Genomic DNA, 27,602 nt, shown 5'->3' on the forward strand with positions numbered 1-27,602 from the left:
AGACAATATATGAGGATGCTTCTCTTTGAAACTATATGTCTTTTTCACAATTAATATCTTTTTCATCTTAACTTTCTTGTAGGTGGTTCGCTACTTGGCTGGATGTGGATTGCAGAGTTGTCCGTTATTGATTTCTAAAGGCTATCCAGACATTGGATGGAATCCAGTTGAAGGAGAGCGATATTTGGATTTTCTTCGCTTTGCTGTTTTTTGCAATGGTAGAGTAGGAGCCTATAAATTTTTTAACTTCTTCTAATGGGCAAATAAGTTTTATATTTAAAATAGTAATACAAGTCAACTTGGTAAGTTACTGTACTGTTTAAAGAACAATTTGGAGAAGGAGTAGAATTATTCAAGACAAGCAGTAACTTAAGTGCCTGTTTCACAAGTCATATAGGGTCCTATGAGCCTATGCCCAGTTTTATAGATCCAACTGTAGTCTTTGAACTGCTCACATCTGCTTTGGAAGGCAGATTTCTATTTTTTTTTTCCCGATAAAACTCATGCTAGACATAGTAGAAATCCTGTCTTTTAGTGAAGATTTAGATAGCCCAATTTTAAGGTTTAGCAGCTATATTGATCCCTAATTAACTTTCACTTGGCTGTGAGTCTCTACTACAAATTAGTATCTTCAGTTACGATTTAAACATCCTTTAGTATGTAGTTACTTCTGTGACCCTATTTAATGTTTTAATTATATCATGTTCTATTTAATAGCTATTATTACAATAATAGAGGAGTATTTTTGTGCTTATGTAACTGTGTCATGATATTTAAACTTCCTTGTAGTTAAAAATATATGCTGATGCTCTTTTTTGTACCTTTTTATCATTATATTTGAGAGCTAGTTTTGATATAATCTTAAATACTGGTATTTTTTTCTCTGTGGTAGGAGAGAGTGTGGAGGAGAATGCTAATGTTGTAGTCAGGCTGCTTATCCGTCGACCGGAATGTTTTGGTCCAGCTCTAAGAGGAGAAGGAGGCAATGGTTTACTTGCTGCCATGGAGGAAGCAATACAAATAGCAGAAGATCCAACAAGAGATGGACCTTCCCCAAGTAATGGATCTAGTAAAACCCTGTAGGTGCAGTGGAACTGCTTTCATTGCCACCATTTTTGTTTATTTGTGTTTTTTTTAATCTTAGTTGCGAAATGACTTGTTTGTTTAACATGTGAATTATAAACTGGGTTCTTCCTTGGATTCTATGGAGAGTTGAGATTAATCTTCCACCAAATAGTGTTCTCTTGCCCTGCTAAATTATGTAACTCCCTCTAAATATTAAATCCTTTTTAGAATTCTGTTGTTTGCCAGTTAAGAATCAATCCTCTGTTGCAAAATGAGACAGATAAATGGTAACAAGTAGATGTTACTGCACTGGTTTAGGGGGACATTCCATTCTGTGTTATTCTGATAAAAGTCCATCAGTTAACAGGAAACTATGGTAAACTCTTACATCTATGAGCAGGTTTTCTTTTTATTGCTGTTGTAAAAACTATCTTGTGTTTTTTAGTCTTTTAATTATTTTAACATTTTAACTAACTACAGTGAAATGGAAGAGCAAGAAGATGATACTATTCACATGGGAAATGCAATCATGACTTTTTATGCTGCTTTGATTGATCTCTTAGGACGTTGTGCCCCTGAAATGCACGTAAGTTAATGTCTTCATGCATTGGCAAATACAGGTGTTGTTTTACTGTCTATTTGGTGGTTTGCTGTTTGGCTTTTTCATGCTAACATATTATCAGATATTAAAGCAGTGGTATGATTGCATAGCATTTTAATGTAAATAATGTGTTGATCTGCTCATTTGCAAGGAATTTCTGTAGACTGTTCTGTGGCTGGTCTTTTTAAAGGAATTATTCAATTGTTTTTCTTATTAGGGTTTACTATGTTTGGTCTTCAACAACATTTTGTAATTAATATTGTTTGGTTGTCCATAGGGACAATCAAACTCCTCAAATTTCCCTCTTTATTGTGATGGAGTGATTGATTTTTTTTTTTTAGCCATGTTTTTATTCTCTTCCTATACTAGTTTAAACATGCTGTTTAAATTGCATATAAAAGAGTAAATATTATAGGACATTAATCTAAAATGTGGGAATAAACATTGTCCCTGGACATATACATCAGTATCTTTATTCACACCAACAAACCATATCAAAGGTAAGATGTCACTTTCAGCCATTAGATACAAAGAATTAGACACTGTAAAAACCAAGCCCTTACCACTTAGCCCCTAAGAGCTTGAAACTAGTTGAAAATATTTGCTCTTTATGATTCAAAATACCTTCCTCTTCTTCAGAAATTCTTCATACTTTCTCATTTCACACTGAAGTGTGCCTTAATTCATATAGATCAGTATAGCTCAGTATTAGGTTTGTGCAGAGATTGATAACCTGAGAAAGGAGAGAGAGACCCGTATAATATGGTCAGTGTATGAACTGTTGTATTCTCTCTGTCTCACTGCCTTTTGTTATGATTTGTCCAGGACAGAAAAACTGATGTTCAGCTAATGCAAATCTGTTTTTGCTCTCCTCTTCCTCTCCTTCCATGGGTTACTTTCTTAATGCTTTGCTCACCTGTTATGTAACATTCCGTTGTGAAAATAGGCTTAATCTTATTTAGTACTCAAACATCTATATTTCTGGACTTTGCACATTTGCATCCAAAATACAACAAATAAATACAGATTGTGTGAAATTTACATTAAAAATTATAATGTGATTTTGAGAGCACTCTTGTGTATCTGTTTCAGAAAATTTTCAGAACATGGGTGAGTATAAAAGGTAAAAAGAAGACCTTGTTAATTTTTGTTTGTCTTTTTCTTAGCTAATCCATGCTGGTAAAGGGGAAGCCATTAGAATCAGATCAATTCTACGGTCTTTAATTCCACTGGAAGATTTGGTGGGCGTAATTAGTATTCCTTTCCACATGCCAACTATAGCTAAAGGTAAAATGGTTACTCTACTTCTTTTTCTCCCATCCCATTCTTATGTTTTGTAATTTAATGAATTATTGATACTCATGCTTCTCTCAGTATTTAAAAATGTCATAGAAATTAAACTATTATGTAAATTAGAAGAGAATGTATTTCAGATATGCATCCTAAACTTTTCTCTGTGTAATAAGCAATTCTGTGTACTCTTAAATCACTGATGTAAATTCAACTAATTTAAATTGAATCATGAAAATCTGTTACAACTTTAAAAATAAATTTAAAATGTATACTTTGTATTTTTCTCTTTTCTTGATAACATAATCCTTAGCTTTTGCTGTTCTAACACTATCAGTTGTTTCTAGCAGATCTTTCTAAGACACCAGAGTTGTTCTTCAGCAACTATGGTGAAATTATAGGTGTGACATACATATGCAAATGCATTTCTTTGTGTTTTCTGCCTAGATAGAATTAGTTGCAATAGTGGGAGCTATGTGAGCATCAATAGAAAACAGTAAGGAAGTATATCTGATTTTTGGGGTATCTGGAGAGAGAACATTATAATTGCAACATGGATCACATAGGGACATACAGCACAGGAATGACCAATAAATTACAGTAGAAGAAAAAAATAATCATCCTATTACACCATTATTTATTCCAAATCATGATAGATCTGTAGGTGATATCTCAGTAGCAGAGAGTACAGCTCATAGATAGATAATTGTTTAGTTTTGGAAATGAAAGTATCAAAATTTAAAAATATTTCAATGAATTGCTGTTGGAAGTTTTCAGATATAGAGGATTTTTTAGTGCAAGCTTAATTCATTGTCACATATTGCAGCTATGCTATGCAGAATTGTTGTAGTTTTTTTACTTTTGGTCTGCTTCTTCTAAGAACTAGGCAGTTCTGTAGATGAATTATTAAGTTTGGGGTACTTACAGTGTTAGAATATCAACTGATAAGAATCCATGAATATACAAAGTATGAACAGAAAAACATGTATGGACTTTGAAGTCTGCCTGGATAGAATTTACCTTATACATTCCTTCTCAGTTGACTAGAGATATGTTTCCTTTGTGTAACAAAACCATGGGAAAAATGCTTAGATATTAACAGACTCATAACCTCTAACAAGTAGTAGCATGTCTTCTGGTGAAGGAGGGTCCTTGTCATTGAAGTCTTATTTCTTCCTTTTAGATGGTACTGTGGTGGAACCTGACATGTCTGCGGGGTTTTGCCCAGATCACAAGGCAGCCATGGTTTTGTTCCTTGACAGGGTCTATGGAATTGAGGATCAGGATTTTCTTCTGCACCTTCTTGAAGTTGGCTTTCTGCCAGATCTTCGTGCTGCTGCTTCTTTAGATACGGTAAGGTGTCTAAGTTGGTTCCTACTTCAGTTCCATTATCTTACTGAACAATGCAGTGTTTTTTATTCCCTCAAAACCCCATCATTTATTTCTTCATGTTGTCTTCTGCATTTTTCAAATTCTGGATGAGCTACCTGTTGCTGTTGAGCTTTGAGAATACCTGAAGAACAGTGAAGAAGCATTCTCCAACATGGTGCTCACTTAATAAGAGCCCCCACTGATACCCATATACATGAGACATACAGTGCTTTCCTGAGGAGATTTTTTGAGCTTGCACTGTGGAAAATAAAATCCAATAGGCTGCCAATTAGCCACGTTACTGAGAGCTTCTTTCCAGAGGCATACAGGAAGTATTAATCCCTATGCATTTGTTAGGGGCACCTACATTGTTACTTAGGAAATCATTAAAACTTTGGCTTAGTTTCTTCTTGATATTGCTGCCCTTTTTTTTGAGGAGTCTTATTCCTATCTATTTTTTATTAGCTGTATTGGTCCAGAAGGATCAGATTGAGAGAGCTTATATGAGGACTAAGACATGGACTTTGATGGGTTGTAACACAGAAACATGTTGAGTTTTGTAATGCAGACTTGACTGGTATCACCTGATTTGGGAGTGCTTTTTTTAAGCAGCTGTGACATCCTTTAATACAGTCTTGAAAAATTGTTTGGAATTTGAATGGCTACCTTTTTATTTATATTTCTGTTCGTTAAAAAAAAAACAAACCAAAATCCCTCTGTGAGACTTTAGAAAGCAGGAAAAGAAGCTAGGCATCCGGCTCCCAGTAAGTATCAAATACCCATTTGTGTGTTTTGGAAATTTTTTTCTATCTAACTACTACAAATAAAAACCATTTGTAACAACATTGATGAGACAAATCTAATTTCTGTCCTTTTTAATTCCTAGGCTGCTTTAAGTGCTACAGATATGGCTTTGGCTCTGAATCGATACCTTTGCACAGCAGTCTTGCCTCTGTTGACCAGATGTGCTCCTCTTTTTGCTGGCACAGAGCACCATGCATCTCTCATCGATTCCTTACTGCATACTGTGTATAGACTCTCAAAGGGATGTTCTCTTACCAAAGCTCAGCGAGATTCAATTGAAGAGTGTTTACTGTCTATCTGTGGGTAAGATAATACTTCTGTCTATGCAGGAATGCTAATTGATTAAGTAACCTATGATATTTATAATACAGGCTCACAGCACTATGCCACCAGTAGCATAATTAAAGTGGTTTCTTCTTTCTCTTTTTTTTTTCTGGCAGATCATTGTGATATTTTTATATGTTCTGTATTCAGTTTGCAGCTTTATAAATCACTAAATCACTCATACACAGTTCTCAATTATTTTGATGTTGCCAAGTTTTTTAGTTAAAATACTTGGTGATTAATTATAAGAACACACTACAAAAAGACAAAGCTCTGGAAATTTAGAATTGTGTGTACACTGAAGTGGCATTTAAATGCTTTAAGCTGTACAGACTGACAGTATGACTGATGATTATACAGTTTGAGATGTTTGTTTATGTTGTGTTACATTTGAAAACCTATTCAATGATTAATATTGTTATGCCTCATTATTGACACGTATAAGAGAAATTTTTTTCTGAGTATTAGCAGTCTCAAAAACAGTTGATTATTATCCAGGGTGTTTTTATAAGCCTACAGGCTCAATTATCAGAAGTTGATGAGGCATTTATGAATTAAATTTCTAATTGAAGTTAGCATTTAGGCTTTCAAATCACCAGAGATTTTTTTTTAAATATTTCACCATATTTTTTTCATAATATGGAAATGTGTTCAGAAATGACAGAAATTTATATTATAGTACTATAAAGAAGTACTGTATAGCATTTATTTATAAAATATATCACATTATCCATTACATATATATATAACCTTGATAAAAATCAGTAAAATGGACCAGTGTTGGTTATTTATCTGTTCATTCCATTCTAACATAGATGCTATACATATTTCTTCTGTCCCTCCAGCTGCTGCCCACTGTTGCTTGTCTTGTTTAGTACACTTAATGAGTTAATGTTCTTACGTCTTTATTAGTTTCTAGGATATGTTTAAGAGCCATTGAGATACATTTAAAGAAATGAACATTATAGCCTTTTCTCAAGAGCAAGAGATGATCATAATACACAATACTGAAATTCAGTAGTATTTTCCTGATTGTCTATAGATCAGATATTTTCTCTGCTCCTTTAAAGCATTTGTTTTACAGCCAGTATGCCCTTGTTTGTTTTCTTTTGGATGCATTTGTTTTAGTGCCACTAGCAAAATCCTGTTACTTTAGGAATTTGACGGATTTTAATGGCACACAACTAACAGGTTGCTTTAATGTATTTATTATTTACATAAAACTGTTTTGATACACCCTTTTGAAATGGTTTGTCTGCTTTTAGGCAGTTGCGGCCCTCCATGATGCAGCATTTGCTAAGAAGACTAGTGTTTGATGTTCCTCTATTAAATGAACATGCAAAGATGCCTCTCAAGGTAAAGTTTATTTTAGTATTCAACAACGTTCCTTGTAAAATTACCTTTTCTCTTGGCTGGATTTAAAAAAGAAATAAATATATATTAGCACTCACATGTTGTCCAAAAGCAAACCTGACGCCTGGCCATTATGTAACAGAATTTATTTTGAAATAAACATTTTCAAATAGATCTCAGACTCTTGGAATCCATATTTCTGAGACACCTCTGGTTCTACATGAATGATAAAACTACTCTCTTTTTACATTATATATGCATGTAAGTTGTTATCTCACATTTTTATTTAATAAACTGAAAATTTAAATAAATAGTAAAAAGATAAGAATAGATTACTTAAATCTGAAGATATATAAATACATTATATGGATTAGGTCTTTTTGTCTGATACATGAAACATATAACAATTGCAGGGTATTGAGGTTATTTTATCCATCTTGGCATTTGTTTTGGCTGAAGGAAGGGAATCTTAGAATAGAATACAATCATAGACTAGTTAGGGTTGGAAAGGACCTTAAGATCATCTAGTTCCAACCCCCCTGCCATGGGCAGGGATATCTTACACTAAACCATGACACCCAAGGCTCTGTCAACCTGGCCTTGAACACCACCAGAAAATGGAGCATTCACAACTTCCCTGGGCAACCCATTCCGGTGCCTCACCACCTTTACAGTAAAGAACTTCTTCCTTATATCCAATCTAATCTTCCCCTGTTTAAGTTTTAATCCATTACTCCTTGTCCTATCACTACAGTCCCTAATAAGTAGTCCCTTCCCAGAATCCTTATAGGCCCCCTTCAGATATTGAAAGGCTGCTGTGAGGTCTCCATGCAGCCTTCTCTTCTCCAGGCTGAACAGCCCCAACTTTCTCAGCCTGTCTTCATACGGGAGGTGCTCCAGTCCCCTTATCATCCTCGTGGTCCTCCTCTGGACTTGTTCGAACAGTTCCATGTCCTTTTTATGTTGAAGACACCAGAACTGCACACAATAATCCAAGTGAGGTCTCACGAGAGCAAAGTAGAGGGGCAGGATCACCTCCTTCGACCTGCTGGTCACGCTCCTTTTGATGCAGTTGGTTTTGTGGGCTGTGAGCACACACTGAAGCTGGCTCATGTTAAGTTTCTCATTGACCAACACCCCCGAGTCTTTCTCCGCAGGGCTGCTCTGAATCTCTTCTCTGTCCAACCTGTAGCTGTGCCTGGGATTGCTCCGACCCAGGTGTAGGACCTTGCACTTGGCATGGTTAAACTTCATGAGGTTGGCATCAGCCCACCTCACAAGCATGTTAGGGCTCCTCTGGATGGCACTCCTTCTCTCCAGCGTATCAACTGAACCACACAGCTTGGTGTCATCGGCAAACTTTACTGAATGTGACTTGTAATATTTTGCCAGCATGTTTTTGCAAAGTGTTGTGGAAACAATTCTCTTTTCTGAAGAACTGTGAAAATAAACTTTGAATTAAAATTCCAGTTAACTTTTTTTAGCAAGATCTATTGTGACTTAGGGAAATCTGCTTCTGATGAGGTCTATTTTTTCACTTCACTATTGCTAGAAATTTTGTGTTTGGGATGGCCTTTGCTGACAGATGCACGACTAATTTTTCTTCTCTGTTATTCAGGGACATAGAGGACACATTAAGTGCAAAATTGATGAGGTTTTAGTTTGGCAAATACCCAGTAGCAGGTCCTTGCACAGTTTGAATCCCTGATAATCTGGAATATTGTAGCCACTTAAGAAAAAAGTATCTCTGAAATGTGTACTTAATGAAATAGAGGGAGAGAGAATAAAGGTCCTCTGCCAATTGTAGATAAGGGCAAGAGAGTAGACTAATAGCAAGTCTTACATCTCACTGAAGAGATAAGTCACACTGGGTGTTATTGGTGAACAGCTCTTGGACATGTAAATAACAACTGTGAACTAGGTGAAATGGTTCTAGTGTCTTACATACCAAACACATGTGTTTTGAAGACTGGCACACAGATGGAGGTAAATTTTTGGTTCAGCTGAACTGTCAAGAGCTTTTGTGGTGCTGGGGAAAATTACCCTCTGTCACATGTGCTTTGCATATGCCACTGATGTTGAAAGAAAGAACTGATCATTCTGTATGTATATCGACCAGTGATTTAAAGAACAAATATACAACATGGCTTCTTAACAAAAAGTTAGAATTTTTTCAGGCAGTATCTGTGTAATGGTTGAATGCCAGAATGGAACTACATCAACAGTTATATTTCATTTGCTTCCAAAATATGTTCTGTTTTAGTTGCTGACAAATCATTATGAAAGATGCTGGAAGTATTATTGTTTGCCAGGTGGATGGGGTAACTTTGGCGCTGCCTCAGAAGAAGAACTTCATTTATCCAGAAAGTTGTTCTGGGGTATTTTTGATGCTTTGTCTCAAAAGGTAAGTAATTTTAATATTCATCTACTTCTTTAAAAGCCTTACTATATGTATTACTTTTCTTTAATCTGTCAATTTTTACCCATCTTTTAGCAACACTATATTATCCACTTTAAAGGGAAAAATCAGGGCTTTAGTAAATTTAAATCTTCCTCTTCTAGATTCTGCTTTAAAGTAGGTATACCTTTTTGTCTGATGTTTAAAAAATCCCTATATAGCTAATAAAGTAAGTTTGAGGTGTCAACTACACTTCAGAGCCTTAAAAGCAAATTCAAGCATCTGCAGTTTAATGAAAGCTGCACTTTTCTATCTTGCACGGTATCTTTAAATGAAGAGCATAGTCCTTTGCTTAGGAGTTGCAGTTTTATCACACTTGAATAAATTCTATGTTGGAGAAAAGCTTGATAGTACACCTTTGGTAGGTATTTATTGTTAATTCTGTGTGTATTTTTAACCAACCTGTTTAAAAGGATTTTTCAAATATAGGTATTTAGAAATGCTATGCATATTCCTGTACTATGTTCTCTTCCCAGACATTAGAGAGAAGCTTAATCAATATTATATAATACACTTTCAGCAGTCAGTTTCCTTGATTTTCAAAATAAAATTAAATTTCCCACTGCATAGGAAAGCCATTCTGTTGCTTGTTTTGCATACAGCTATATCAGTTTCAGAAGTGATACTGAGAGGTTCCATTCACTACTTACTTTCTGTCTCGTGTGTTCCACAGAAGTATGAACAAGAGCTGTTCAAATTGGCTTTGCCTTGTTTGAGCGCAGTTGCAGGGGCCTTGCCTCCAGACTATATGGAATCAAATTATGTCAATATGATGGAAAAACAGTCTTCAATGGATTCAGATGGGAACTTTAATCCTCAACCTGTTGATACATCAAAGTAAGGAATTATTTTGTTCCAACTAGTTCTGTTTGTTTTTTTCTTTTTAATCATGAATGTGTAAAGGAAGGATGGAGTCTCTGTTGATGTGAGCTTTTAATCTTTTCTGGATGCTTATCTTCTATGTAAAATGGAAATTATTTTTATGTGCTATTTTAAATAATTTAAAGCAACAAATATCCAGTTACATAACTAATTTCTTTGTCAACCTAGAATATTTTAAATGCCTAAACATTTTCAGCCTGAAGATAGAACCAGTTAGTTACCCTTGTATGTCTGTGGCAAACAAACCAGCATGTTTCTAGGAGCAGAAAAAGTAGACTAGTCTACACCATCCCTGTCATTACTAATTACTAATGTGCCAAGACACTAGCTAATTTGAGTGTGTGTAAATAACAGTATACTTGCAGAAAATTATTATGATTATACATTCATATAATATCTTTTTACTATGATTCATGGGGAATAGAGTGGACAAATTTTATTTCCTTTAGGAAGTCAGGCTCTGACCATGCTCTTTTACATGCATTAGTGAGACAAAACGCATATCTGAATTTTTCTGGCCTTATTTTTGAGTATAGCCAACACCCCATTCTCCTTTGTACAGAATAGTCTTACAGCAGTGTGGTTATGAAGTAACTGCATTGAAAAATGCCACTTGTGGGACATTTGCTTTAATTGTGTTTGTGAGCTTTCTGTCTTTTGTTAACATTCAGAACACAGAATGCTGTCAATAGATTGATACCTTTGTTACAGCATGCTTGTATATGTATGCACATGAAAATATGGCAGTAAAAGCCATAATCTATGCTGTACACCAGTGGCCATTAAAATTCATGTCTAAGATGTATTAAAGATATATGAAGATTTAACAGAATTTATCTTAACTGAATTTAGTAAGGATAGTATACTACCATATAACTAATTAAAGATGTCTTTATCTGGTGTCCTTTTAGCGGAAAATTGCAGATAGCCAGAATGTATTTGAAAACCTCAGAAAATATTGTGTAACTACCTAAATCATCAGTCATGTCATTGTGATACGTGTCAACAGTTCTGTGATGATTCAAGACAAAGAAAGCACTATTATCAGTGTCACTTCCAACTTATCATTTTAACATGAAGATCTTGCATCACATTGCTTACTAGTCCTAGACCTATTTATATGAAGCTGTAGATAGTAGGACCTTATTGTACTTGTCAATTTATTGCATTTCTGAAATGCGTTATACCATTAGTAGAGTTCATCTCAAATACACACTTTCAAACAGTAAAAAAACCTGATGATCATGATGGATGAATATTTTCTGACCTTTGTGTGTGATTAGGGTCTTGAAGCTGTGACGCTGACATAGTCTTGTTTTATATTCCTACTTTTCCCCACCCTGTGACTGAAGATTAAAAACAGACTCTTGTACTTTACAGTAGATGGCAGTATAACACCTCTGCTATTAAAATTCTTCGTTTTAGGAGGAAAGATTTTGCTATTTCGTCAGTGATCAAGAAGCAATTGCTTTATTTGTAGGAATGCAGATGCAGAAAAATACTGATATTTTATTAATTATTTTCAGAAGAGGATTCTGTCTGTGGTTCAAAGGGACTGTTAGCACACTTAGTTTATAATGAACATGTTCAGTAAGTCACCACTGTATTTCTGAAATTATGGATCATTGTTACATCTTTAATCTTAAGAAAATGAATATTAGTAATAGAAATATGTGATAAAGAAGCATGAGTGCATGATATCAGTACTGATATTTTTCCATGCACACATGTCAAAGAGGTAAAATTCCTACAACAGCCATAGTTCTCATTCAGTGCTTATCAAATAACTCAGATTCTTTCCTTGATTTAACTGGAGTTTAGGGAAAACTGTATGTGAGGAAACAGACCACAGTAAAATGCTTTGAATGAGTGTATGCGCTACTAATTATTTATTTGAAAGCTTTATTTGAAATAAAAGCATTCACATTTTAGCATGTGTGATATAATGACCATTGTTCTCTTCACTTACAGCATTACAATCCCTGAAAAGTTAGAATATTTCATTAACAAATATGCAGAACACTCTCATGATAAATGGTCAATGGAAAAGGTAAAATCTATATTCCTGTTAATCTGAATTTTTATTTTAATCCATTTCATCTTTAAAATATTTTACTTTGAATGTTATTAATTTTCATAATGCTACGAATAGGTACATAGGTAAGAGATAACCTGTGTTTTCTTGACATGCACTGGGGGAGAAGTTCAGTAAGTGCACATAAGTATTTAAAATATACACTGGTCTTATCATTGACTTATGAGTAAGTATAGTTGCTAATTGTTTGAGTTTTATTGAATTGAAATTTCAATTTTTTTCAACTAAAATCCCTCTCTAGGGTTTTTATTCCTTTGTGCATTTTCTATGTCCAGTATTGAAAATAGTTCCTCAACTGAAGCGTAGTATTCTGCTCTACATAAATATTTTTAAAAGTATTGAAATGTTAGCATTGTGTAATCATTAATTTTCAAAAAGAAGGCATGCTACATTAATTTTGTGTAGATAATATAAATATTGGTTGAAAAAATGTAGAGGAAATAGTAGAAACTTAAGGGAACAGTTCTGCAGAAACTTTTTTCAGCTCCTTTGTACCAGTTAAAATATGATATTTCAGGATTTCAGAATTTTTTTCATTTTCTTCGTTTTTTACCTCTGATCATTACTATTTTCAGTTTGCCAATGGATGGACATATGGTGAAACCTATTCTGAATCTGCAAAAGTGCAACCATTAATGAAGCAATATAAGTTATTGTCTGAAAAGGTAAGGATTTTGTTCATTCTTTATCCATGGTGATTGAAAAATTGCTTCATTCTGTATGAAAATATCATCCGGTGTTTATATCACTTAAAAAAAAATTATTTACAGTACATGTTAGCCAATGTGTGATTGTTGCCTTCCTCACAAACTCTAAAAGAGATGGAAAGATTTTATTGTACGATAAATAGACCACTCCACCTATTCATGGCTGAACTTACATGGCATAACTTACAATGAAACTGAAGTGTCATATTGCCAGTATACTTTTAGAGAAAAGTCATAGAGGCATGGATACCTGCTGAGTGAAGACTTAAGTTTACTCTTTCTCTGATCTGCAGGCGAGGGCCACAGAGATTATTAGAAGGCTGGAAAATGATAAACAATGCAAGGCTGAAGGAACTAGGTTTGTTTAGCTTAAAGAAGAGAAAGCTAACAGGGGTGTAATTTCAGTTTCCCAGTACCTAGATGGTAGTTATAGAGAAAATGAATATATTCTCTTCACAGCAATGCACAGTGATAGGACAAGAGGTTGTGTAAGTTGTTTTAGCAGAAAGGCTTTCTGGAAATCCTTCTTACCTTGACAACTTAAACATTGAATGGGTTGTTCAGAGAAGTGATGAAATCACCTGAACTGCAAATACGCAAAGCATGACATGGCAAGCCTTAGATAACCTAAACTTGATAAGTGTTGACAACCCACTTAAATTATCTGGCATCAACATAAGGTTGAGCCAGATCATGTACAGAGGTCCATTTCAACACAGAGGGTTTTTTTAAGATTCTGTGATTATGTTTTATGTGTCAAAAAAAATGCATTACTTCTGATAATTACTGCTCCACCTTTGAGTTCTTATCTGAGCATGCCATTAACATAGTTATCCCTGTGATCATCAGCTTCCTGCAGATGCAGAATTCTTCCCACCTCTGAAGTGGTGCACTTTTTTATATATGATTTATTTGCTTTTCAGCATCCTGAGCCAGGGCTGATTTCAGTGCATTTCTTTGTAACTCAGTATAACCAGGAAAAAGCACATTAGTTTTTTGTTCTGTACAGTTACATAATCAACAAGGCAATTATTGCATGTTCATTCTTCTAGGAGAAAGAAATTTATCGATGGCCAATCAAGGAATCACTAAAAACTATGCTGGCATGGGGATGGCGAATTGAAAGAACACGAGAGGGAGATTCCATGGCACTGTATAATCGGACACGTCGCATATCTCAAACCAGTCAAGTGAGCTCATTTTAAAAAAGACATGCAAAATCTGCTCTTGACCTTCGATTTTACAAGCAATGAAATAAATCTGTAGCATAAAAAAATGGGAAAGCATTTTTCACAAGCAATTGTGCAACTCTGAAGATTAGTTTGGGTTTATATTCACTGAATGTGGAACTTTCTTTGCCTGTTTCAAAGTAATATGTTAATAAGCATTTTCAAAAAAATCTGAACAATTGAAATAGAAATGTATTTCTTCATTTGATTTAAAGTTAACCATGTTATTTAAGGGAATTATTTATATCAGTAGGTGATTACAGTTTAATAGTGAGCATTGATATGATTTTAGTCTGCTATTTTTTTTAATTTGGTGCCTCTTGATGCCTTTAAGCCTCTTCTCTCCACTCAGCAGTCTGCATGATTTACATGTGTGAGTGGTGATATGCCTGTGAAAAATGAGCAGTTGGACCTGCCTCTTCACTCTCTCTAGACTCTAGAAAACATGTGTCAAGTGATTTGATTCAATGGTTGGGCTAGCACATTATGATTTGGACACTGTAATTGCTGTCCAAATTTCATGACTTCAAAATTTCCGAAATTTGGTGTGTTTATAATAACCAAAGACTTTACTGACAGAGATGTTTGAATACACTTTAAACATAAGAAGCTCCTTAGAATTAATAACTTTACATGAGTTTCAAATTATATCAACATATGAAAACAGCTTTTGTAGCTAAGATACAGTCTTCCTTTAATGAAATTCCATAAATTTACTAGAAGCTTTTGAAGCCTAAAATATTTCTGTATTTCAGAGTACACTATCATTGTGACACTCATCCCGTGTTTAAAATGTGTTGTGCCATCATTTACACAAACACAAAATAGCATTTTCCTGAGTTCAGCTGAGAAATTTTAAGTGTATTTAATCAATATATTTGTGTAAATGTAACAATGCTTGATTTTTGTAGAAAGCATTACTTTATCAATAATTATTTACTGTGTACTGCTTGTACCTTCTTTGTGCTATTTCTGCTAAGAATACCTACCTATTAAAGGGAGGCCTTTTAACTCCTGGGCCTTGCACATCTCATATAAATTCACATGAAACTAATATGAGGCATGGGAGCAGAATTCCAGGCACTGTTCTCCCTAAAGAAAAATGTTCCTGTTGCAACAGAATCCATTGAAAAAGCCCAGAAATATCCCTTTTCTAGCCACATTTCTTGCATGAGTGGCTCACAATCCAAGGATTCTCCACCATTGTTTATCCTTCTTTGAATATTTTTGTCAATTTCATGAGAAATCTGTGCCAAATTTAGGCAGTAGAAAGAATGACAAAATTGTGATATTTTCTGAGTGGGGAGAACAGACGTAAGGAAAAATATAGGTATTTAGTAGAGTCTATTACTATATGTAAAAAATAGGGTTGAAAAAACAAATTCAGAGTTTTAGTTTTGTCTGAATTCACCTTAAATTACATAATCTGAGATTTCTCCTGCTGAGAAAAAAAAATCTAGAAAATTAGGAGGTTTAATTATGTCTCTAGTATAGCATTATTCAAAATGAGCTCAAATCTTAAATGAGGTCAAGTGAAATTTGCATTTCTATGGGGGAGATTTGTGTCTGATGGCTGTCTGGTTTTGGAACAAAGTATGTCAACCTTTGCTTAAGTCTCACTTAAGTTTACCACCCTTGATGTATTTTCAGTTGGGCCACATGGGATACTTCTGTTCTCTAGACATAGACAACTGACATTTTCCTGAAGGTTCTTCATTAATTTCAGTATCTTGCTAATGTTAACTTCTTATCAAATCCTTGTATAACTTTACTGTTTTGCATGTTTGCCTTTCAGATCTCTGTAGATACAGCCCATGGTTACACTCCTCGTGCAATTGATATGAGCAATGTCACTCTTTCCAGAGACTTACATGTAAGTCATAAATAATACGCCTACACTTTTTTTACAATTTATTTTTTCTTATGTGCTAGTTTATTTAAAAAAAAATTGGTGGTGCCTGATGTTACTTTTTCGTTTATTTTGGTTTGGTTTTTGGTTTAGGTTTTTGGGGGGATGTGTTTTGTCTTTTTCATCATTGCGTTTCGATCCTCTCTTCCTTTAAAAAACACGGTCCATGTTGAAAAGCTTCCGCTCTTGGATACATCTTTGGAGTCCCTGGTAAAATGATTGGTGGTTTTAACAGTGTGATCAAACAAATGAGTATCCACCTCAACCAGGCTATATCTGTGGGTTTTCAGAGAGTCTGCTGCAGCCAGCAGGAACGGTCTTGATTCAGTCCTCTGGCTTGCTGTTCTTTGTTTTCCTTACCAGAGCCTTCATGGGGTTCTTACTGGCAATGTTTTGAGAATCAAGCCCTCATCTGACATCCTAGTACCCTTTCCAGAGTATACTACTCATTGTGGTTCCTCCTTTTTTGTATTACCAGTGTTCTTTTCAACATGAGGTTTCTAATTCCTATGACGATTCCTACCCAAATTATGTATCATAAATGTTCAGTTCAAAACTCTTATTTTCAGTGAACCATTACAATGCAATTGTATTGAAGCTCCCAGAGAACAAAGCGTGTTGTTTAATATCAACCAGAAAATTATTCATCTTGGGGGTTAAACATTGCAACACATATAACTAGCCTCTCAATTTTTTAAGGCTATGGCTGAGATGATGGCTGAAAACTACCATAATATATGGGCAAAGAAAAAGAAAATGGAACTTGAAGCTAAAGGTAATATTATTTATAAGGTATTTACAGTATTTTGTATTTGAGAAAGCAGATTAAAAAAAAAAAAAGGAACAGCAAAGTTAAGTTGCCAAAGAAGAAACAACAAAGTATCTATTCTTAATTAAATATTGTCTCATTTCCAGTGCTAGGAAGTTTTTGTAGTACTGAGTCTAACGGTTCCTTTTGAAGTAGTTTATCAATTCAAATGTACCAAAGAAAGAGAAGTCAAAGCTTATAAATTAATTTAAGCTACAATACTACATTTTCCTTCTAGCATTAATCTTTCAGAGTATTGCACAATGAGCTCTGATTTAATCTCAGGTCTTTTTTTGCATGTAGGTCTAGAAGGGTGTTTACTAAAAACTGCACGTATCATGTATTGAACTGAAAAGTGGATAAACACCTACCTAGAGCAGGTTCTTGATTCCATGTAAAAATTACATGTGCTCCATGATCTCTAGTTCCCTAAATGAAAATTTTGTTATGTATTGTATAACTTATTATTTGAAAGCAGATTATTGCCTCTGAGCAGCTCTTCAGTGACAATGTGCAGTGTTATGCAAAGGAGAATAGTACTAAGAAAGTTAGAGGTGGCTATAGTGAATGAGGGAAAAGCTTCCAATGAGGAGTTTCTTCATGCGAAGTGTCAGTTTGAGCAAAACCTGGCCCTCAAGACCTCAAGACTGTGAGGCTTTTCCTACAGTACATACATATACTAATCTTATTTTTTTTTTTAATGTGTGTGTAAAAAATAGAAAAGTAATATTGAATTGAGGTACGGAATACATCTTTTAATGTAAGGCTTTTCATATGCACAAGTCACAAGTATGTTAGCCACCTGAAAATTGTCATGAATTGTCATTCCCCTTCATTTAGCATTTTGTGTGTATTAATTGTAATTGAATGTTCTATTATAGTCTTAATGACTTCCATATATAGGGCATATACACTTACTATGCTTATATGCATTTTTGCATGTCTCTGCAGCTATAATAAGATGGAATTAGATCACATTTGTGATAATAGACTAAAATCCAACCATCCTAATGTTAAAAGTTGCACTTCCTTAAAAAAAGCAAACCAACCAAAAAGAAAACCCATCCGACTTGCCCACTGGATTACCATTTTGCATATATTTATCTGGATGCAGGCAGGACTAATAGAAGATTTTAGAATATATGGCTTACAAAATAACCTAAGGATATGTCTCCCAATATTTTCTTAAGGAAATGTATTCCTTTTTTAAAATATTTTTACTAGAGACTTGCTGTTGTCTTCTTTTCTGGGATAAGTCCAATTACAATTTCCTGGCATTTTGTAGCAATTAGAATAGGGGTAGATTGTGTTCTGCTATCTGATGGTAATTTTGGAGAGTGAAATCCTAAGAGTGATGCTCTTCATGAAGGTATTTACAGTAATAATAGTAACTTTATTTCCCTGCCAATTTAACTATCTGCATTCAGAGAGGTATCAATAAAACAGCTATTTGTAAGCAATACAAATGCAGTTTATTCCATTTATTTCTGTTTTGGCGGTATTCCTTTGATCAGATAAGGCAGTTGTCTGAACTGCATTTTAATAATGTACTCTTAATTTTCTAACTTTATTATTGTAAAGTAGAACTACATAATTTTCATATATTTTCAGATACATATATATGTTGCTAAATCCCACTCTTTTTGCTGTCATCAGAAACTTTAAAGGCAGGATTCTGTTCGTGTGTGTTTATATATTTGTTTATATCTTGGTTTTCTTATGAAATGATGTTATTTGCTGAAATATTTTCAGCTTTCTTAAATAAAGTTGTAATACATGTTCATAACAGTTAAGCACTCTTTATGAGTTTTTGAAGTGTGTTCAAAATACTTAGCTGGTACTTGCAGCATTTGATTATGTTAGAACTATGTTTGCAGCCACACCTAAAGCTTGTATCTGAATATATTTTAGTTTTTAGACAGAAAAGTACATTATTGTTATTTCAGACTAGATTTTACTGTAATGTGCTATGTATTAATATGACTGCTTTTACATAGTGGCATTTACCATGTAAACAGATAACTCTTTAACTGCTTTTTAATTATTAATTCTCTTGATGTTCTATAGTAGGAGGAGGCAACCATCCTCTTCTTGTTCCTTATGATACACTCACAGCCAAAGAAAAAGCCAAAGACAGAGAAAAAGCACAGGATATTCTGAAATTCCTACAGATTAATGGATATGTTGTCTCCAGGTAATACTCTGTTCACCGTTAGCACCACAGGAAACACCTAATATCCTTAAGTAGCTGATTAGCTTGTTTTCTGTTGGTTTTTTTTTGTTGTTGTTTTGCTTTGTTTTGGTTTGTCTTTTTGAAAGCTTTTTTTTGAGCTTTTTTAATTAAAGGAAAGACCTATGTTTGTTTTAAGGTTTCAGGACCTGAGAGTAAGGATGAGCTTCATATAGAAAGTTGTAATGATGGATTTTGGAGTTAGTAGCAGGAGGTTTGGAAGGTGCAAGCAGAGTTTTCCACAATCTCTGCATGTCTTCTACCTCTCCTCTCAACTCTGCAGCATGGTGTTTCTATCTTGGGTGTCTCCACATGTCTAACTATTAGTAAACTTAATTTTCTACAAGTGATAGATTTATGAAGTCTTCATTACAGGTCAGGTACATGTACCTCTATATGAATTTCCAGGTAATTGCTTTGATAAGAAAGTTTTATTTCTAAAATATACTTAATTATTTTAAGTGAGTTATGTTGTAGTGTTATTATAATATTTTAAAAGAGAAAAGTGATGTTTTTAAAGTTGTTTTTTTTAAGCAATCAACACTGTAAATGTAATAATAGTGAATAAGTGTAGTATTCAAAAGAGCATTCACAATTCAGTACTTATACATGCTATTCTCTACAGAATAACATGCATAATTTTTTTTGTTTTAGTATGATATATTTATCTACTAAATGCAGTGTGAGTGAAATTTTAATTAAATTGGAGGCTTGTCTGCCTATCAGCATGGCTTAGAAAATGTGAGTCACTAGGAAAGGCTGAAAGCCTATCTGAGATTTGTATGACTTGAAAATTAGTAAGTGAATGAAACAGTCACAGAGGTGGATTTAAGTAATCATTGTGAATTAATTAGCCTAGCACATCTACTTAAAATCTGCCTACTTCCTTTCTTTTATATCATGTGTGAAATTCAGCCCATTTATAGCATCCCACAGCTAATCTAACAGTTCTAGCTACATTTCTTTAGGGTGGATGGAATAATTCAATTTACTTCCTTTCACTGGAGTAGGATGTATAAAAAAGGTTGACACTCAGCAAAGGTTTCTTTTCTCATCCCCTGTCAAAATGACAAAAGACTCCTCAGGTGATTCAATGTCACATGTTCCTTTTTGACTAATCCTTGGAAAATAACTGAGTAGTAATGTACCTGGTACATCTGACAGTGGGGTGGCTGACTCCATTGCTGGTTAAGCACAGGTTCTTCATTAAAGTCTAAAGTCCTGATCCTGCAGAATCAAGGCATATGTAACTTGTTGCTAGCAGACATCAGCCCACATCGTGGAACCAGCGTCTGCAAATTCATACTTACTAAAAGAAGGTACACTTTTCATATTATACTACTAATTATCATGATGCGTATTTGTCCTGGGTTCAGCATTGGGCCCAGGACAATACTGGAAAAAGTAAGCTGCAATTCCATCACTTTGTTTCCTCCATTTTTCACAAACACTATGTAGTAATTCAGAGTTTTTCCACTACCAGTTGTCTTTTTGGAAAAAGTCATGATGAGGGAGATGAGAGTTACTTCTGGTTTGATTGTTTAAATCAAATATTTTAGCAGTTTCAGAATCCCTTACCCAAGAATCAGTCCTTGGATGGAAATACAAGACAGTAATGCCTTACAAGTAAGGGAAAGAAATTTCAGTGACACTGGATTAATCTGTTTGATTGACTAGTCTAATTTTTCTGTAACCTTCTACTTGGGAAATCTGAGTTGTATCTTAAAAAATTGCTTAAAATCTAAGTAAGTGTACAGTTTACTTCACAGAACAGTTCTGATGCTAGTAAGCAGTTAGTCGTTGCTAGAGAACGTGACATCAGACTATGTGGAGAGGTAAGACTACTTTGAGTCCTACATGTGTGAAAATTGAGTTTCTCTTTTTTGCAGAGGACTTAAGGACCTGGAATTAGACACGCCTTCCATTGAAAAACGCTTTGCCTACAGTTTCCTTCAACAACTTATAAGATATGTGGATGAAGCCCATCAGTATATTCTGGAGTTTGGTATAGTACTGCTTGTACATTTTCTGAAGAATTTTTAACTAACATGTTTGATATTATAAAATGAAAACCTAGATTTTTTTTATTTTTTTTTTAATTGCACATTCTTAACTAGGAGTTTTCCCTCTAGTTTACTATAGTTGATGAAAATTATGGATTTCAGAAAATTATGTAGTTTGCATTCATTCCAGTTTCCCATATTCATTGCCATTTCCTATGTTTGTTCATCGGATAAGAAGTGTTAAGTTATGAGGGCCTAAGGCCAAAAAACCTGGCCAGATGCAGCTTCTGTGTGACCATGGGAGTTGCACTGCCACATAACATAAACTATGCCTCATGTCTAGGCACAGATACTAATACTTGACAGTACAAATGGTAGGAAGAGTAGGGAGATTGAATATATCAATGCTTGTCCAAAACCCTGTCTAGTTTTAAAGTGGGAATTATTACATTTATGAATTATAATATGACATGGTTATTTACAGTAGGAAGAGTCTGGCTTTGGTAATTCATTTGATACTTCTACAGCTAAAGCCTGATTATTGTGGCTTCAGTCTACCTAATTATATAGATTTGGCCTAACTGCAAGAATGATAATGAATAAATATTGAAACAATGTTAGAGCAAATATCACTCATGTCCCTCAGTGGATTAGTAAAGAGAAGATAATAAATAAAGAATAAACAGTGTGTGAGCTGTGCCAGGTGATGTTTGTAAGGAGTATTTGATTTTTATAGTTATGGGGAAGTGAAGCAATATTAATTTCATTTCGTTAGTACTAAACATTTTTTTTTTCTGTAGACAAAGTCCACAAATAAATAGCAGAAATTTGGAAATTCTGTTTCTCCTGGGAACAACTGGAGAAAGGTTTTTCGTTAGAATCTAAGTTTAGGCTTCCAAATTGCCACAAATAACTAGAGAAAAACAAATATAAAACTAGATTTACATCTCACAAAAATATCCATACCTCTAGACAACATCTACGTATTTATGGAGATTTGGTCAATTATTCGTTACACATTTTATTTCTGTTACTTTTCATGAGGTAGTCATAAAATGCCACTTTAACTAGTGTGTACTGGTTGTGATATCTTAAATCTGCATTGAAAGAGGTATCATTTTTTATAGTGTACATTTTAAAAAATGCAGAGTAGACTAATTAGGATATATGACAGGGACCTTAATTTTCTTCTCTCTGCAGATGGTGGCAGCAGAGGCAAAGGAGAGCACTTCCCATATGAACAAGAAATCAAGTTTTTTGCCAAAGTACAGTATATCTTTGCTTATTCTTTGTCAACATAGTAAGTAGTTGAAGTGAGAAAGTATTTATTAGTGAACATGATTATTGTTCTTAAGTTGCACTTTTCTGTGTTAAATTCATTATTTTATTAATTAAAAACAGTAGTAATAAGACTACCTTGAAAAATACTGTAGTATGAAGTCTAGATGTCAAAAAACCCCACAAGACTGTATTTTTATTCTCATTATTTCCTTACTCAGTGATCTGCAACTACTCATATGATGTTATTCATAACCTCCCTATCTTTTCTGTTTACTAGCGTAGTCTAATCCTGAGTATTTTTTCTTTTACAGTGTTCAGGCAGATAAATGTGAGCTATAGTTACTGGAATTAATATAGTTATGTATCTGTCAGTGTCATCATCTTTATCATGGAATCACAGAATGGCTGAGGTTGGAAGGGCCCTCTGGAGTTCATCTAGTTAAACTTCACTACTCAAGCAGTGTCACCTAGACCAGGTTGCCCAGGACCATCTCCAGATGGCTTTTGGATATCTGCAAGGGCAGAAACTGCAGTATCTCTGTGCAGCCTGTGTCAGTGCTCAGTCACCCTCACCATTAAAAAGTGTTTCCTGATGGTCAGAAGGAACTTGTTGGGTTTTAGTTTGTGCCTATTGACTCTGGTCTTGTCATGTCACACAACTGAATAAGAGCCTAGCTCTGTCTCCTCTACACCTTCCCTTCAGATGTTTATACACATTGATGAGGTCCTTCCTGAACATTCTCCAGGCTAGAGTCTCTGCTCCCTCAATTTCTCCTCATGTGGTTCTTTAAAATTATCTTTGTAGTCCTTCACTGGACTCTCTCTCCAGTATATCTGTGTTTCTCTCATACTGGGGAGCCCAGAAGCAGACAGCACTTCAGATGTGCTGAGAGTAAGAATCACCTCTCTGGACCTGCTAACAGCACTGTCTAATGTGACCCAGAATGTTGCTGGCTGCCTTTGCAGGGAGGGTGCACTGGTCATGGTCATTTGACTGTCCACTGAGACCCAGTGTCTTTCTCTGCAGAGTTGCTTTCCTGCTGATCAATCTTCAGCTTGCAGCTTCTGCTGCATTTTTCAACCTTGATATCCTTGCAGTAAATTGTAATCTCGATAACTTAAAGCAATTCCATGTGATACTATTTGTCAGGGTCACTGAGTCTAAAGCTAGCATTCCACCTTCTTTTGGACCATGCTCCAAAAAGGAAGCAATTTCAGAGTTTCTTATTGGCTGTTTTTTTTGGATGTCCACCTCGCTGACACCTGCAGTGGGCACTGAGTAATGGTGACCACATGAAGTAAACAGGAGCACTTCTGTGGACAAGCCTTTGATAAGTAAGGATGTTAGGGGAGTTTTATTTGATAGTGTCTAGAGTTAAGTGCCATTAGTGCATTGATTAGATGTAGGTGAATTTTTCTTATACCTACATTAAGAGGCATGAAGAGTTGTGTATGTGCATGTGGCATTGGAAAAATCCAAAATTGTGAAATTAAATTAAATTATACTTTCTGCTTTGTACTTCTCCTAAAAAATTGCACAGATTAAGTCCCAGAGATAATATAGATTTTTTTTCCTGCTGCTTTCCTGATGACATTTTAAGTGCCTTGAATACTAAATAAATTCAGTGAGAAATAGACACTAATGAAAAAATACATAGGGATTTTAAACAGAAAATATATATGAAACCTCTTGTTTTTAGTTGTCTTACAGAGAAAAATACAGGACATAGTAAAGAAAGCCCTGAGATAACTACTTCTTTCTGATACAATTTCAGGTTGTGCTTCCTTTGATTGATCAGTATTTTAAAAATCATCGCCTGTATTTCTTATCTGCAGCAAGTAGGCCTCTCAGCAGTGGAGGCCATGCCTCTAACAAAGAGAAAGAAATGGTGACAAGGTAAAACTTAAAATAATATTAATGTGTATGCACATGTGTGTTTGACTTTAAACAGCAGCAGTTGATTGTAGGAAAGTGAGAAGTGATGTGGGAGGCAGAGAAATATTTTTATGAACATGCAAATTAAACCTTTTTCACTTTCTTTTCTGTTTAAGTAAATTATTTCATAAAATGGAGAGAGGAGTACAGTTATGATTATATTCTGTTTTAAAGGCAGTGGTGATGATTTTAGCATGTAGGGAACTTGAATTTAGTATTATGTGCAACAACCTGTGGCTCGGGCTATAAAACTGTGTATCAGTTTTTACTGATGGAAATAGGTATATACTGAAATCATTATTCCTGAAATATTTTGTAGTAGATTTAAAGCCCAAACTTATTTATAACTGAGTTTCAGTAAGTATCATTATTACTGTCTGACATAAAATGTAAAAAAAGAGAGAGTTGCATTTTTTCCTGCTCTTTGGTTTTCTAACAGTAATAATAGTAACATGACAGAAATATCCACTTGATCCTTTCTTTGAAGTTATCCCTTTTTGGGCTTTCTTGTTATGATATATTTTCACCTAATTTCACATCTGGGGAATTAAAACTTGTATTTCCCATTTAGTAAGGTGGACTACAAGATTCATGCAGGACCTACTGCATACCTGTATGTACAAGTTTCAAGGTTGCATTCTTGGCTGTTACTGGGTACTGAACCATGCAAAACTGAATTGCTGTTTTTTGAGGCTGACAGCCAAATGCTGGTTATACAGACATGTGAGGTTTGCAAGATTTTGTGAATACTGAGTGAAGTTTTTAGTAACAATACTGAGCATAAGTAGTGGCTGTCTTGGCTGTGTATTATCTCATGGACTAATTTGATCTGGCAGCTAATCCTGAATGGCATTCTTCAAAGAACTAAAAAACTCTATCAAAATACATCAATCCAGATAATTTTTCACTCTGTGAGCTGCTGTTTTCTGTCTGTAATGTCCTGTATAATAATATTTTCACAACTGTTATGTCATACCAGTAAACCACATACTTCTGGAACATGTCAAACATGAATGTATCAGCATACCTACTGTGTAGATTCAGAACTTCTGCACACATGCTGTCTAGCTGTATGAGATTCCTGAACATGTATCCTAACAAAAAGATCAGAGCTGCTGCCATACTTAACTAAATTACCTGCCGTCCGGAAATGTCAGCCAAAGAGAAGAAAACACATGTAGGGAAACCTTGGATGAATGCTAGCTACAACAAGGGCCATTGAGCAATTTATTTCTTAATTATCAAGAGGCAAAGATTACAGAAACTAAATTATATGATCCACTTCCTGAAGGGCTGTTTGGGGCCATTTTAATAGATTCACAAAAAAATTGGTTTTTTTTTGTTTCGTTTTCCTGCCCTGGTCACCCTACCTGACAGCAGTATTGCAGGGAGTTTGCCAAAGCTGAATTGTGGATTTGATTTTTCCCTTTAGATTTGTTTGAGTCCAACTCAAACGTAGGATTTTCTTCAAGCTAAAGGCAGTTCCTGGCTGCTTTTTTTTTTTTTTTTTTCAATTAAACTTGCATTTGTTAAGCTACAGAAGAGTATAATTTTGGGTATTGGTGATGCAATGGCAGTGTTAAGTGCGATAGCCATTCTGTGTTCAGAAAACATGCTAAATCCAGATTTATTCTGTGGGGAAGCTGGGGTCAGACCTCTACAAATGTGGTAGCATCTTGTTTGTAGCCAGCCTCTTCAGGATTGGGCTTTTTGCATTTCTCATTCATCCATCTTAAAAGTCCTTGTACTACTTACAGTTCTATAAAATTAGTTCTGGACATCAGTCTAAGTACTGGTCATTTGGACATTTTATTTATTAGTTTGACCTAAACTAATTACACTGGAGATAATAGGTTCAGTCTGACTTTGTGAAAACATGGCATCTGCTGAAAGCTGTGGTTAGAACATGAGAGACTGTGATCTCTTTTACTGTCTTTGTTAGAATGGACAAAGGTTTTATATGACACTAACATGCTTCTGTACAGCTTTTCCTGTTGGATTGGTGAGCCAGGATCCTCATATAATATACAGTTTATGTTTGCCTCATGGAATAAAAAGTGAACAGAGATCCCTGAACATGCACCAATGGCACGCATTTCTAAAACAGAGCAGTTGCTGCTGCTATAGTGGATCATTGTGCACTGGCTAATTAGCTGTATTGAACACCACATTCACCTGGCTGTTCTGATTTTGGACATGTTTCCGTTTGGCACCTTGTCAATGGAACAACATGTTCAGATCTCATCCGTAATCTGTGCAGACATGCTTATGGTGTCTTTTGCTTTTAAATCAGAGGTTGATAACTAGCCTGTGTGCCTAGTAATTAAATAGCTCAATAAAATGACATGATATTGTTCATGTCATTTATAGCAGATGAGGGATTTTGCAGCATAAAAATAACACCAAAATTGATGTTGCTCTTAGGGCCCATTCTTAGAATGAACTGGATCATAAAGACTGAGCTAACCCCTCCTAAATTTGGAGAACGGTTCAATTTGGGTAGGGCAGTGTGCTTCTACTTCTATGAATTAACACAAAATTTCATTTTTCATTCTCCTGAATGCTCATCAGTGCTCATTAGCACAGGAAGTAATTCAAACATGTAAAATGAAATCATTGGTCACATCCATTTTTGTTGGTTTTTTATCCATGTAAGGTGCTATTTCTCATGTTGAGTGTGTTTAAAAAGCAATGTATTTGGAAAGAAATCCTCACTGTGTTCGGGATGACAAGATCCAAATTGGACTAGTTAAACATTTGCATCAAACACTTCAATTAATCTGATTTGTTTACCTTTTGTTTTCAATTTGTCAGTGGTATCCTGAATAGCACACTGACCATGTTTTACCTCTTCAAGCTCCGATGGTTATTTCCTTGTGGGTTATCATATAGGACGCTTTTATATTAATTAGCTTTGCTTTTAAATTTTTTTTGTTTCTTTAATTATAATATGTGCTTATTTAACCATGTCTGTTAAGGATATGCACTTAAAAACTCTTTCTTTAGTACTGTCCCACATTCTGCTCAGATAATTGATTCTTTCTGCGTGACATCATGTTGCTTTTCCTGCTCATATATCAGCTGTTATTTTTTCTTTCTCCCTTCCCCCCTCCTTATTTTTTGTTCCTTTTCCCTTCTTTTCTCTTTTATTTTTCTTTTGTCTTCAGCCTGTTCTGCAAACTTGGAGTTCTTGTCAGGCATAGGATTTCACTGTTTGGTAAGGAGACCCTTGACAAATACTAGCATGGCGATCACT

At 34.8% G+C, this 27,602-nt stretch overlaps 1 protein-coding gene across 1 annotated transcript in view; it reads left to right on the plus strand.

The window, feature by feature from the left end:
• The window catches only part of RYR2 (ryanodine receptor 2), a 363,651-nt gene that overhangs the window by 246,481 nt on the left and 89,568 nt on the right, over positions 1-27,602 (plus strand). Inside the window, exons 45-63 of the mRNA XM_034060766.1 lie at positions 83-218; positions 893-1,079; positions 1,546-1,651; positions 2,833-2,953; positions 4,140-4,309; positions 5,214-5,434; positions 6,721-6,811; positions 9,072-9,212; positions 9,940-10,103; positions 12,120-12,198; positions 12,819-12,908; positions 14,003-14,140; positions 15,975-16,052; positions 16,788-16,863; positions 18,964-19,090; positions 21,016-21,131; positions 22,330-22,394; positions 24,186-24,307; positions 27,514-27,563. Of these exons, the coding sequence (XP_033916657.1) occupies positions 83-218; positions 893-1,079; positions 1,546-1,651; positions 2,833-2,953; positions 4,140-4,309; positions 5,214-5,434; positions 6,721-6,811; positions 9,072-9,212; positions 9,940-10,103; positions 12,120-12,198; positions 12,819-12,908; positions 14,003-14,140; positions 15,975-16,052; positions 16,788-16,863; positions 18,964-19,090; positions 21,016-21,131; positions 22,330-22,394; positions 24,186-24,307; positions 27,514-27,563 (2,278 nt within the window). The remainder of the gene's footprint in view (positions 1-82; positions 219-892; positions 1,080-1,545; positions 1,652-2,832; positions 2,954-4,139; positions 4,310-5,213; positions 5,435-6,720; positions 6,812-9,071; positions 9,213-9,939; positions 10,104-12,119; positions 12,199-12,818; positions 12,909-14,002; positions 14,141-15,974; positions 16,053-16,787; positions 16,864-18,963; positions 19,091-21,015; positions 21,132-22,329; positions 22,395-24,185; positions 24,308-27,513; positions 27,564-27,602) is intronic.

The sequence above is a fragment of the Melopsittacus undulatus genome, chromosome 3, assembly GCF_012275295.1.
Source record: "Melopsittacus undulatus isolate bMelUnd1 chromosome 3, bMelUnd1.mat.Z, whole genome shotgun sequence".
NCBI lineage: Eukaryota > Metazoa > Chordata > Aves > Psittaciformes > Psittaculidae > Melopsittacus > Melopsittacus undulatus.